Source organism: Hirundo rustica, chromosome 22 (genome assembly GCF_015227805.2).
Source record: "Hirundo rustica isolate bHirRus1 chromosome 22, bHirRus1.pri.v3, whole genome shotgun sequence".
In the NCBI taxonomy this organism is placed as follows: domain Eukaryota; kingdom Metazoa; phylum Chordata; class Aves; order Passeriformes; family Hirundinidae; genus Hirundo; species Hirundo rustica.
The window spans coordinates 5,941,493-5,954,994 of record NC_053471.1 but is presented as its reverse complement, the minus strand read 5'-3'; the positions used below and the strand labels follow the sequence as shown (position 1 = coordinate 5,954,994).

The 13,502-nt window shown below is 53.0% G+C and overlaps 1 protein-coding gene across 1 annotated transcript; it reads left to right on the top strand.

Annotated features, from left to right (window-relative positions):
• Positions 1–6: 6 nt before the first annotated feature.
• Positions 7–4,612, top strand: LOC120762324 (amiloride-sensitive sodium channel subunit alpha-like). The gene is made up of 4 exons (XM_040084635.2): positions 7–29; positions 733–788; positions 1,620–1,695; positions 3,235–4,612. Exon 4 carries the CDS (start codon positions 3,256–3,258, stop codon positions 3,523–3,525), a length of 270 nt encoding a protein of 89 aa, XP_039940569.1. The 5' UTR covers positions 7–29; positions 733–788; positions 1,620–1,695; positions 3,235–3,255; the 3' UTR covers positions 3,526–4,612.
• The last annotated feature ends 8,890 nt before the right edge of the window (positions 4,613–13,502 follow it).

The following is a 13,502-nucleotide window of genomic DNA, read 5'->3' as shown; positions in this document are numbered from 1 at the left end:
CGGCCAAGTGGCCCTCGGCAAAATCCCAGGTACGGCAAAATCCCCGGAATTCCGCCCCAAACCCGGGGCATGGGAGCGATCCTGGGCTGGAAAACAGGGATACAATCCCGGAATGTTCGGGAAGGGGGTGGAAAGGATCTCATTTTTCTTTAAAAAATCTCTTTTTTCTCTTAAATCTCTTTTTCTCTTAAATCTCTTTTTTTTTTTCGCCCCCACTCCTGCCAATAACGAACATTCCAGTAACGAACATTCCAGTAACGAATATTCCAATAACAAATATTCCGATAAAGAATATTCCAATGGAAACATTCCAATAACGGACATTCCAGTAGAAATATTCCAATAACAAATATTCCGATAAAGAATATTCCAATGGAAACATTCCAATAATGAACATTCCGATAGAAATATTTCAGTAACAAATATTCCAATAACAAAAGTTCCAATAGAAATATTCCAACAACAAATATTCCGATAAAGATTATTCCAATGGAAACATTCCAATAATGAACATTCCAGCAGAAATATTCCAATAACAAACATTCCAATAACAAATATTCCGATAAAGAATATTCCAATGGAAACTTTCCAATAATGGACATTCCAATAGAAATATTCCAACAACAAATATTCCCATAAAGAATATTCCAATAACAAACGTTCCAATAACAAGCATTCCAATAACGAATATTCCAATGAAGAACATTCCAATAACGAACATTCCCACCGCAGGACTGGGTGCGCCAGGCTCTGCGGCACCAGAACGGATACAACTCCACCAGCAGCAGGTAAATCCAGGCAAATTCCCGATCCTGGCAGGAGGTGGGCTTGGGAAGGGAGGGCAATAAATTCCCAGTAAATCCCCAATAAACCCCAATGAATCCCCAATGAACTCCCAGTAAATTCCCTCCCAATAAATTCCCAGTAAATCCCCAATAAACCCCCAATGAATCCCCAACAAACTCCCAATAAATTCGCAATACATCCTCAATAAGTCTCAATAAATTCCCAGTAAATCCCCAATAAATCTCTGATAACCCCCCAATAAATTCCCCCAGTGCCAGCTGGGAATTCCCCCAGTGCCAATTGGGAATGTGCCCGCTGGGAAAGTCCCCCTGGGAATGTCCCACTGGGAACGTCCCCCTGTGAGTGTCCCAAGGCCAACTGGGAATGTCTCCAGTCCCCACTGGGAATGTCCCAGTCCCCTCTGGGATTGTCCCAGTCCCCCTGGGAATGTCCCAGTCCCTCTGGGATTGTCCCTGTCCCCTCTGGGAATGTCCCTGTCCCCTCTGGGATTGTCCCAGTCCCTCTGGGAATGTCCCCAGTCCCCTCTGGGAATGTCCCTGTCCCTCTGGGATTGTCCCAGTCCCCATGGGAATGTCCCTGTCCCCTCTGGGATTGTCCCAGTGCCAGCTGGGAATGTCCCCCTGGGAACGTCCCCCTGGGATTGTCCCTGACCCCTCTGGGAATGTCCCTGTCCCCTCTGGGAATGTCCCCAGTCCCTCTGGGAATGTCCCAGTCCCCTCTGGGATTGTCCCAGTCCCCCTGGGAATGTCCCAGTCCCCTCTGGGATTGTCCCCGGCAGTGTCCCGGTGCCAGGTGTCCGTGTGTCCCCGCAGGAGGGACATTGCCAAGGTCTCCATCTTCTACCAGCAGCTGAACTACCAGGCCGTGCACGAGGCTCCGCTGCTCTCCGTACGTTCCAGCCCCTGCCGGGGCCTTTGGGTCACATTCCAGAGGGTTTGAGGGGGGATTCAGCCCTAAAAATCCATTGCTTAGCTCGATTTTTTTTTATATTATATATAAATATCCGGATTTATTTCTACGGAAATATTAATTATTACTTAATAGGCCTTAAAATATGGGATATATAAATGTCCATGTTAAATTATATGATAACATTAATTATTTGCTCATAGAAAAGGATTCTTTAGCTCGATTTTTACATTACTTATAAAAATATCTATTTGTTGATGTGATGATATTAATTATTGATTCCTGGAAATCAGTAAAATTGGATTTATTTTTCTTTGAGGGTTTGCAGGGACGAGTTCTATCAAGATGGTTCCAAAAGTCCAGGGGAGTTTTTAAAGGTTTTAGAAAACAACCATAATTTAGGGAATGGACATAAAATTAGAGGTTTTGGGAAACGAAAATAATTAATAAATAGTATCAGTTAAGGGGATGGAATTTTCTCTCCAGGTCTTTCTCTGGAATTCCTCCCCTCTCGGCATTAATTGGGTTCCGTTAATTAAAATGTATTTTGAAGAGTTGTTCTCAACCTCGGCAGTCAGGGAGAATGAAGAGATCATTGGGGTTTGGGCCGAGAAAACGGGGCTTGGAGGGGCTTTTCCAAAGGGGGATTGGAGTTTTGGGATTGCTTCGGGGTTTTATTTATGGAAATGCCACAGAAATGATGGGGAAAATGAGCCACTGATCCAAATACGAGTGTGAGGAATAGAGAGAACACGGAAAAGTCAAAAACACCCCCAAACTCGGCCTGAATTTCACGGGATTTTTCCCAGGAGAACCTGCTGCTTGGAGTTTTGGGATTGGGATTGGGTTTTTTAGGGAAATGCCACAGAAAAGGTTGGGAAAATGAGCCACTGACCCAAATATGAGTGTGAGGAATAGAGAGAAGTCAAAAAAACCCAAACCCAACCCCCAACCTTGGCCTGAATTTCCCGGGATTTTTCCCAGGAGAACCTGCTGCTTGGAGTTTTGGTTTTGGTTTGGGTGTTTTTTTAGGGAAATGCCACGGAAATAATGGGGAAAATGATCCACTGATCCAAATACGAGTGTGAGGAATGGAGAGAACAGTGAGAAGTCAAAAAAAACCCCCAACCTGGGCCTGAATTTCCCAGGATTTTTTCCCGGGAGAACCTGCTGCTTGGAGTTTTGGGATTGGTTTTGGGTTTTATTTATGGAAATGCCACAGAAATTATTGGGAAAATGATCCACTGACCCAAATATGAGTGTTAGGAATAGACAGAAGTCAAAAAAACCCAACCCCAACCCCCAACCTTGGCCTGAATTTCCCGGGATTTTTCCCAGGAGAACCTGCTGCTTGGAGTTTTGGGATTGGGATTGGGTTTTTTAGGGAAATGCCACGGAAATAATGGGGGAAATGAGTCACTGATCCAAATACGAGTGTGAGGAATAGAGAGACGTCAAAAAAAAACCCCCCAACCTCAGCCCAGCCTGGGCCTGAATTTCCCGGGATTTTTTTTCCAGGAGAACCTGCTGCTGTCCAGCATGGGCAGCCAGTGGAGCCTGTGGTTCGGCTCCTCGGTGCTGTCGGTGGTGGAGATGCTGGAGCTGCTCGTGGACACCTTGGCCCTGTCCCTCCTGTTCCTGGTGCAGCGCCTGCGGGGCGGGAGCGGCTCCGGGCGCGTCCCGGGGATCGGCCCGGCCCCGCGCGATTCCCGGCAGCTCCAGAGGTGCCCGGAGGTGCTGCTGGAGGGGTTTGGGAGCGGCCAGGAGCAGGATTTGGGAGAGGAGAGGAGAGCTGAGGGCGCGCTGTGAGCGTGGAGAGGCTTGGGATGGTCCTGATGCCTCTGGAAAAGTCACAGGGATGTCCTGGATCTACAGCTGGGAGCTCTGGCTGTGCTGGGAATTCTCCTGATCCTGCTGGAAAAGTCACAGGGATGTCCTGGATCCACGGCTGGGAGCTCTGGCTGTGCTTGGAATTCTGATCCTGCTGGAAAAGTCACAGGGACAATCCTGGATCCACGGCTGAGAGCTCTGGCTGTGCTTGGAATTCCCTTAATGCTGCTGGAAATGTGATTGGGATGTCCGGGATCCTCTCCTGGGAGCCCCCTGAGCATGGATATGCTTGGAATTCTCCTGATCCTGCTGCAGAAGTCACAGCTGGAATTCCCAAACTCCTGATCCCAGCTGGAATTCCTAAAAACCTCCTGACTTAGGGGCTCTGATCCCAGCTGGAATTCCCAAACCCCTCCTGATCCCAGCTGGAATTCCCAAACTCCTCCTGATCCCAGCTGGAATTCCCAAACCCCTCCTGATCCCAGCTGGAATTCCCCAGCTCCTGCCCTCCCTTTTTCCCCCTGCTGCCTTGGCGGGCTCTGGACACCGCTGCTGAGATGTTTTTGGATTTCCCCAGGAGATTCCCCCCCGGCTCTGGCTCTTCCAGAGAGGAAACAAAGAGGGGAAAAAAAAAAAACCCAAAAAAACGGGATTGGGAATTTTATTTAAGTCCCAGGAAAAGCGTGGGATTCCTGGAAGGCCGCGGTTTTGTGGCAGAACTCCCCCGAGGAGCAGAGATAACGTGAACTTTTCATTTCTCTGCGCACAAAGCGAAAAGCGTGGGATTCCCGGAAGGCCGCGGTTTTGTGGCAGAACTCCCCCGAGGAGCAGAGATAACGTGAACTTTTCATTTCTCTGCGCACAAAGCGAAAAGCGTGGGATTCCCGGAAGGCCGCGGTTTTGTGGCAGAACTCCCCCGAGGAGCAGAGATAACGTGAACTTTTCATTTCTCTGCGCACAAAGCGGAAGAAGCAGCTTCACTTCCCACGGGGAACAGGAAACTCACGGGATCCGGGGATTTGTAGGGATTTTTTTATGAATAATAAAACGCTCCGCACACAGACTTTTCCTGGGATCTGCTCCGCCTCCGGCCCGTGTTTGGATTTCTTTCCGCCCGGTTTTTGCTCCCAGCCGTCCCAAACTCCCGCGAACGCCCACGGGCAAAGCCGAATCCTGATTGTTGGCGCCCCGCTTTGGTGCTGGCAGCACGGAGAGCCGAGCCCCCCGCTCCAGCTCTTCCTTTTGCCCCATTCCCTCAATCCCGGCCTCAAAACGCGTTTTAAAAACGGCGGGATTTGATTCCAGGAGGGGCGAATGAATTCATTACATTTAATTCCGATTGAGGCGGCAGAGGATCCAACCCTCTGCGCGGGCCCTGGGGTCGGGCGGGGATTTCTGACCAGATATGGCACAGGGGGTGGGAGCTGGGGACAGGGATGGGAACTCAGGGGAGGGAGGGGCGAAATCCGCGATTTTCGTGGGATAAATCGGAATATCCCGCGTGGAACCACGAAAAAATCAACCTGAGGCAGCTCAGAGCTCTCTGCCCTGAGGGTGGGCACTAATTCTGGGGTTTGGGGGGGTTAATTTTGGTGCTGAGCAGTAATTATGAGTTTTGGAGGGGTTAATTTTGGTACTGAGCACTAATTCTGAGTTTTAGGGGGATTAATTTTTGTGCTGAGCAGTAATTGTAAGTTTTGGAGGGGTTAATTTTGGTGCTGAGCACTAATTCTAGGTTTGGGGGGATTAATTTTGGTGCTGGACACTAATTCTGAGTTTAGGAGGGGTTTATTTTGGTGCTGGGCACTAATTCTCGGTTTTGGGGTGGTTAATTTTGATGCTGAGCACTAATTCTGGGTTTAGGAGGCTCCTCGTTTTCCCAGGACATCCTGGGCTGCGCAATCAACCCCCCAGCTTCTGCTTTAGGCTCAGCCCTGAGAGCCTGGGATGGCTCCAGTCGGGAATTCCCACCTGGGCTGGGCCCTTCCAGCAAAACTCCAGGCCCCCGAAAAGCGAAATCCCCCAGGAAGGAGCTCCAGGGCAGAGCATCGATCCAGGCTCAGCACAAATCCCATTTTTCGGAGCTGCTTGGGGCAGGGACCAAACCAAACGTGAGCCGCAGGGGAAGCTGAGGGCAGGATTTCCTGAGCTGGGCTGGTTTGTGCCGCAGGTCTGGGGGCAATTAAACACCCTCGGCGTCGTTAACGACGTTAACGTCGTTAAATTCCCAGTTCCGGGAGAATTTAATTGGCTTTTCAACACCAGAAGGGAATCCCATCATCAGCAGAGTCACAGAAACCCCAGAAATAACAACAATAAAAATAAGAAAAAAGCGGATTTTTAGGCGCCGTTCGGTTAAAACGGGCTCAGAAACGCTGGTTTTGGTTCATCCAGGCGGCGAGGCGAGGAACCCGCCAGCAAGAAACCAAACTGAGGAGGAGCAGGGGAGGAACTGATCCAGACTTTTATTTCCAGAGCTTCAGGAGAGCGGAGGAGGAGGAGGAGGAGGAGGAGGAGGAGGAGGCAGAGCACAGCCAGAGCTTTGGGGTCGTACAAAGGCGGCACAGAGAACATCTGGTTTGCCGGAGGTGCGGGAGCACGGGAGTGAGGGGGTTAAAAAACCTGGTCCAAAGTGGCCCCGAGAGCAGGAGGGGAGCGAGAGAGGGGAGAGAGGTGATTTACGGCGAGGGCAGAGCTCGGCCCGGCCACGGAGCCGGCCAAGGGACCGCTGAGATCCCCAAAAAACCGCTGAGATGGCCAAAGAGGATCTCTGAGCTGGCCAAAAATCTCTGAGCTGGCCAAAAAACCTCAGAGCTGGCCAAGGAACCTCTGAGATCTCCAAAAAACATCTGAGACGGCCAAAAAACCTCTGAGATGGACAAAAAGTATCTCTGAGCTGGTCGAGGAACCTCTGAGATCTCCAAAAAACATCTGAGATCTCAAAAAAACCCCTCTGAGATGGCCAAGGAACCTCTGAGATCTCAAAAAAATCTCAGAGCTGGTCAAGGAATCTCTGAGCTGGTCAAGGAACCTCTGAGATGGCCAAAAAGGATGTCTTGAGCTGGCCAAAAATCTCTGAAATGGCCAAAAAACCTCTGAGATATCAAAAAAAACCCCTCTGAGGTGGTCAAAGAACCTCTGAGATGGCAAAAAAAACCTCTCAGATCTCCAAAAACCTCTGAGCTGGCCAAAAAAACCCCTCTGAGATTACCAAAAAGGATCTCTGAGCTGGCCAAAAACACCTCTGAGCTGGTCAAGAAACCTCTGAGCTGACCAAAAAAACCCCTCAGAGATCTCAAAAACCCCTCTGAGCTGGCAAAAAACCCCTCTGAGCTGGGCACAAAACCTCTGAGTGGCCAGAGGATCTCTCCCTGTCCCTGTGGTGGCTCCAGCCCCTGTCCCTGTCCCATCCCATCCCTGTCCCATCCCTGTCCCATCACTGTCCCACCCTGTCCCTCTGAGCTCTGGGCCAGGGTCCCAGACCCCCCTGTCCAGGTCTCTGACCCTCCAGGGCAGCCAAAGGAATGCCCTGGGCTCCAACACCATCCCTGTCCCATCCCTGTCCCCATCTCCATCCCATCCCATCCCTGTCCCCATCCCTGTCCCTGTCCCATCCCATCCCTGTCCCCGTCCCTGTCCCATCCCATCCCATCCCATCCCATCCCTGTCCCATCCCTGTCCCCATCTCCATCCCATCCCATCCCTGTCCCATCCCTGTCCCCATCTCCATCCCATCCCATCCCTGTCCCATCCCTGTCCCCATCCCATCCCATCCCTGTCCCCACCCCGGGCACACAGAGCCGTGCCATCCCCGCTGTCCCCAGCTCCCTCCCGCTGTTGCTGTGCCCCCCCTGGGGACAGCGGCGCTCCCAGCCCCAAATCCCCCTCGGGACCCCCTTGGCCCCGCTCCCCTCCTCCCTCATTCCCCAGATCCCCGGGAGCCGGGAATGAGCCCCGACCCCGTGGGAACAGCTCTCACCCATCCCGGAACATCCCAAAAACTCCCCTCGGGACCCCTCCCCTCCGCCGCAGCGCTGTCCCCAGGGCTCGGTGTCACCTCCCGGCCCCTCCTGAGATCCAGAACTCCCGTGGGTGGGCAGGGAGAGCCCGGCAGGAATTCCGAATCCCGCTCGTCCCTCCAGGAGCTCCTGGGATTTTCCTGCCGCTCTCAGGCGTTCCCGATGCCCCCAGTCCCAAAAATCCTCCCTGCAGCTCTCCCCTGGAAGCCGCAGCCTCGTTAAGTTGATGATCCCAGAGGTTTTTGGTTTTTTCCCTGATTAAAAATTCCGTTTGATGCCCGGCCCAGCTTTTTTTGTTAAAGGTATAAAATCTTCTAATTCCACGTTTTGGGTTTTTCTTTCCCTTTAAAACAGCCCAAGAAATTTCCCATCTCAGAGGCAGCAGCTCAGGAATAACCTGAAATGATCCCGGATTTCAGAGAGCTGGAAATCCATCGGATTCCCGGCTGGAATCAGGGACAGAGCCCAGAGATCCAAACCCAGACCGGATCCAAGTCCAGGCACTTGGGTCGAATAAAAGGGAGAGAAATATTCCCCCAGATCCCAAAAAATTCCCAGGATGGAGGATCCTGGTGGCTCCAGGGGACTTTGGGCGCTTTGATTTCCGGACAAAGGCAAAATTCCTCCTGTTCAGGGTGGTCAAATCCAGAGGAAACACTCACACATCTTGGGGAAAAAAATAAAAGGGAGAACGAAAAAAAATCCCAGAAAACCCCAAAAGTTTGGAGCATCCAACATTCCAACCACAAACCACGAATCCAGCTGCCTTCGAGGCGGGAAAAACAACAAAAAGTTCATTTTTGTCACCTCCCTCAGAGCCTGGAAGTGAATTTCCTTCGCTGGAATTAAATCCTCCGCGCACCTTTCCCCTCGGAAATTTGGAGCACACCCCGAGGAGAAATAAGAATCCCCCCAAGGAGGAAATAAAAATCAAAGAAAACGGGGAGAAGTGCATCCTTCACGTGTTTTTCCCGGAGAAATGTTTGTTTTAGGATGCTGGGTTATATCTTAAATTTGAGGAGATTTTGCCTCAGGAGCTGTGTGGTGAAAATAGAAAAGGGGGAAGAAAGGAAAATTAGGAGGGAAAAAAAAAAGAAAGGTTTGGAGAAATATTCCCTAAAAACGCTGCCCCCCCCCCCAAAAAAAAATTAATAATAATAATAATAATAATCCTGACATTAAATACAGACCAAACTGTATTGAATGAAAATTGCACTAGTCCTCTGGGCACATCAATAATAAGAATAAATTAAATACTTAACAATTCCACGGATTAATTAAAAAAAAAAAAAAAAAAAAGAGAGACAAAAGCACAAAAACCCATAACAAAAGAACATTAAAACCAAACCCCCAAACCCTCCCCTCCCCAAAAAATACTGTCAGGTAGGAAAAGTGCACCGAGTTGCTTTTTGTACATCGAAATTAAAGTACCGACACGCGTTAAATAAATCCACTGTCCCGCCGGACGCCGCTTTTTGCACCGATATTTACAATTCTTTCTTTCTTTCTTTCTTTCTTTCTTTCTTTCAGCAGGGAGCCTCGAGCTTCCAGGCCGGGATTTCCGGCCCGAATTCCCAGGGGAAAAAACAGTGAAATCGAACGAGCCGAAAAGCTGGGAAGGGTGCTCGGGTTTGAACTCCTAAAAAATAGCTGGGAAAACCAGTGAGGGATGGAAAACCAGTTGGAAAACCGGTTGGAAAACCTTGGAAAACCTTGGAAAACCAGTTTGGAGTCGCTGCACAGGTTAAAAACGCGCCAAGGACCGCGCTGGAATCCAGGAGCAGAGCAGGACCGCGGCAGCGGTGGGATTTTTCGCTCCCCAGAGCTTTTTGAAGGACGCTGCGAAGGTTCTGGAGCGGGGAATCAGCACCAGGAAACGCCTGAAGTGGAGGGACGGGCACAAATCCGGGTGGGATCCGGGTGGGAATTCCCTGCAGGGATCTCCCAGCTCCTCAGCCGGGGTCACAGCGGGGTTTGGGATCGTGGGGCGCTCCAGGGGCTGGGCTGGGGCGTCCGGAGGGATCTGGGGAGCTCCTGCTGAAGGGAGACTCGGATTTAGGGGTGGATTTGGGATCGGGAGCAGCACCACGGCTTCCAGCCCCATCCCAGCTGTGCCAGGAGCAGCCAAAACTTGGATTTAGGGGTGGATTTGGGATCGGGAGCAGCACCACGGCTTCCAGCCCCATCCCAGCTGTGTCAGGAGCAGCCAAAACTGGGATTTAGGGATGGATTTGGGATCGGGAGCAGCATCACGGCTTCCAGCCCCATCCCAGCTGTGTCAGGAGCAGCCAAAACTGGGATTTAGGGGTGGATTTGGGATCAGGAGCAGCACCACGGCTTCCAGCCCCATCCCAGTTGTGCCGGGGCTGCAGGACACGGCCCAGCCCTGGCTTTGCAACTTTTAAACCCTGGCTTTTTTACCTTTTAAACCTTGGCTTTTTTAAACCCTGGCTTTTTAAATTATTAAACCCTGGCTTTTTACCTTTTAAACCCTGTCTTTTTTAAACCCTGGCTTTTTTACCTTTTAAACCCTGGCTTTTTTAAACCCTGGCTTTTTTACCTTTTAAACCCTGGCTTTTTTGAACCCTGGCTTTTTTGGCCTTTTTCCAGCGATGCGGGATCGAGAGCTCCAAGGAGAAGGTGACACCCGAGGGAGGGCAGCGCGCTGGGCACGGGAATCGGAGGGGATTTGGGCCAGGAAAAAAAGACAAAGCCCGAGGCCAAGGAGCCAGAAATGAGCTCCGGGAGCTGCCCGAGGGAGCAGCGGCGCTGGAGAACCTCACACGGGGCGAGGCGATGGAATCCCGGGAATGTCGGATGGGAAGGGAAGGGAAGGGAAGGAGCAGCTGGAACCAGCCAGGGGTGATTCCCAAACCCCCGCTCCCGGGGTGGCACCGGAATTCGGGGGTTTGTCCATCCCGCCTTCTGGGATTTGGGATTTCCCGGCTCCATCCCAAGGTGGCACCGGAATTCGGGGGTTTGTCCATCCCACTCTCTGGGATTTGGGATTTCCCGGCTCCATCCCAAGGTGGCACCGGAATTCAGGGATTTGTCCATCCCGCTCTCTGGGATTTGGGATTTCCCGGCTCCATCCCAAGGTGGCACGGGAATTCGGGGGTTTGTCCATCCCACCCTCTGGGATTTGGGATTTCCCGGCTCCATCCCAAGGTGGCACGGGAATTCGGGGTTTGTCCATCCCGCTCTCTGGGATTTGGGATTTCCCTGCTCCATCCCAGGGTTGGCACAGGAATTCGGGGGTTTGCCCATCCCATTCTCTGGGATTTGGGATTTCCCTGCTCCGTCCCAGGGCTGGCACGGGAATTCGGGGGTTTGTCCATCCCACTCTCTGGGATTTGGGATTTCCCGGCTCCATCCCAGGGCGCCGGAGCAGAGCACGGAGCTGCCCTTGCTCATCCTCCACTCCGGAGAGTTCCCACCAAAACCCCGCCGAGATTTCCAGCCCCAGGCCCTGAACAGCCCCAAAATTGGGGAATTTTCCTTCCCCAGGATCGGTGGGAGGAGATTTTGTCGCTGACTGAAGGAAGCACAGGAGGCCCTGGGGGCAGATTTCGCACATCCCAAAGCTCCCAGAGGTGGGAATGAGCGTGGCACGGGCAGGAAAAGCAGGAAAAGCTGGGCTGAGGGAGCGGGAATTCCCCCGAGGCGAGGCGGAGCGGAGGAGGCTGGGCAGGATTCCCCGGCCCTGAGGGTGAGGAGCTGCGATTCCAGCCCCGGGAATAAAACGCTGCCGAGATTCCCGAGCAGGGCAGAGGGCAGGGAGAGAATTCCAGAGGGGATGGGGTGAGAAATGGGAGGATTGGGGATCTGCCGATGGGTTGGAGGGTGGGGAACTCCTCCTGGGATTCCTGGTTTCCTTGCAAGCCCCTGGAGATGCCAGGACGATCCCTGTGGGCGGATCCTGGAGCAGGCAGGGATGTCACCCCAAATCCTGAGAGACCCTGGAGCAGGCAGGGATGTCACCCCAAATCCTGACAGGGACCCTGGAGCAGGCAGGGATGTCACCCCAAATCCTGACACAGACCCTGGAGCGGGCAGGGATGTCACCCCAAATCCTGAGAGACCCTGGAGTGGGCAGGGATATCACCCCAAATCCTGACACAGACCCTGGAGCGGGCAGGGATGTCACCCCAAATCCTGACACAGACCCTGGAGCAGGCAGGGATGTCACCCCAAATCCTGACAGGGACCCTGGAGCGGGCAGGGATGTCACCCCAAATCCTGACAGGGACCCTGGAGCAGGCAGGGATGTCACCCCAAATCCTGAGAGACCCTGGAGCAGGCAGGGATATCACCCCAAATCCTGACAGGGACCCTGGAGCGGGCAGGGATGTCACCCCAAATCCTGACACGGACACACAGACCCTGGAGCAGGCAGGGATATCACCCCAAATCCTGACAGGGACCCTGGAGCGGGCAGGGATGTCACCCCAAATCCTGACACAGACCCTGGAGCGGGCAGGGATATCACCCCCAAATCCTGACAAACTGGTGCCAGTTGCAGTTGAGGACATTTGGGAAAACAGCTCCAATCTCCAGCCGGGATTCCAGAGGTTCCTGTGCTCCCTAAACCCTCCCAAGACGGGACGAGACAGCTCCGGAGGCAGCAACAGAGGAGGAAAAACACAAAAATTCCGCTGCTCCTTGGAGCTGGGGAGCTCCAGAGGCGCTGAGATGCTCCAGGAGGCGTGGGGAGGGCACAGAGGGGACACACGTGGGTGGAATTCTCTTCCACGGAAAGCTGAAGGGAGCAGGGAAGAGAGCGCAGTGGGATTCGCCGTCCCCGGGGGCGTCCAGACATGGGATGTGGCGCTCGGGGCCGTGGCTCAGGTGAGGCGTCGGGGCCGGCTTGGACTCCATGATCCCGAGGGTCTCTTCCACCCTGGGGATCCTGGGACTGTGGAATTCTGGGATCCTGGGATTGTGGAATTCTGGGATCCTGGGATCCCGGGATTGTGGAATTCTGGGATCCTGGGATCGTGTGAAATTGCACGGAGCAGCTGGAGCTGGCTCCCCTCCCTGCCCCGAGCCCATCGCCAGCGACAAGCTTCTCCCAGCCGCAGGGATCAGAGCTGCTGCTTCCAGGGATTTCGGCGGGGTGGGAATCCTTCCAGGGATTTCTGCGGGATGGGAATCCTTCCAGGAATCCTGCGGGATGGGAATCCTTCCAGGGATTTCTGTGGATGGGAATCCTTCCAGGGATTTCTGCGGGATGGGAATCCTTCCAGGGATTTCTGTGGATGGGAATCCTTCCAGGAATCCTGCGGGATGGGAATCCTTCCAGGGATTTCTGCGGGATGGGAATCCTTCCAGGGATTTCTGCATGATGGGAATCCTTCCAGGAATCCTGCGGATGGGAATCCTTCCAGGGATTTCTGTGGATGGGAATCCTTCCAGGAATCCTGTGGGATGGGAATCCTTTGGGATGGGAATCCTTCCAGGAATCCTGCGGGATGGGAATCCTTCCAGGGATTCTGCGGGATGGGAATCCTTCCAGGGATTTCTGTGGATGGGAATCCTTCGGGATGAGAATCCTTCCAGGAATCCTGCGGGATGGGAATCCTTCCAGGAATCCTGCGGATGGGAATCCTTCCAGGAATCCTGCGGGGTGGGAGCAGGGCAGCCATGGCTTTGAGCAGGGCAGCAGCCGAGGGGAGCGAGGCTGGTTTGGTCCTGAGAGCAGCGAAAGGTGAGGAGCCGGAGCTCCCGATCCCAATCCTGATCCCAATCCCGATCTCTGGAGCAACCCTGCCCCAAACCCAGCCTGGGAGAGCAGCTCCGGGTCCTGCCGTGGGCAGAGCGGGCTCCACGCCTCGATCCCTGCCAGGATTCCGAGCCAGCTTCGTCTGCTCCTGGTCTTGGTGGCTCTCTCCTGGTCACAGAAGGGGTTTTTTTTCCTTTTCTTCTCTTTTGAATTTT

What these genes read in the sequence shown, in the direction of transcription:
- LOC120762324 (XM_040084635.2), top strand. Translation starts at nt 3,256, where the DNA reads ATGGGCAGCCAGTGGAGCCTGTGGTTCGGCTCCTCGGTGCTGTCGGTG.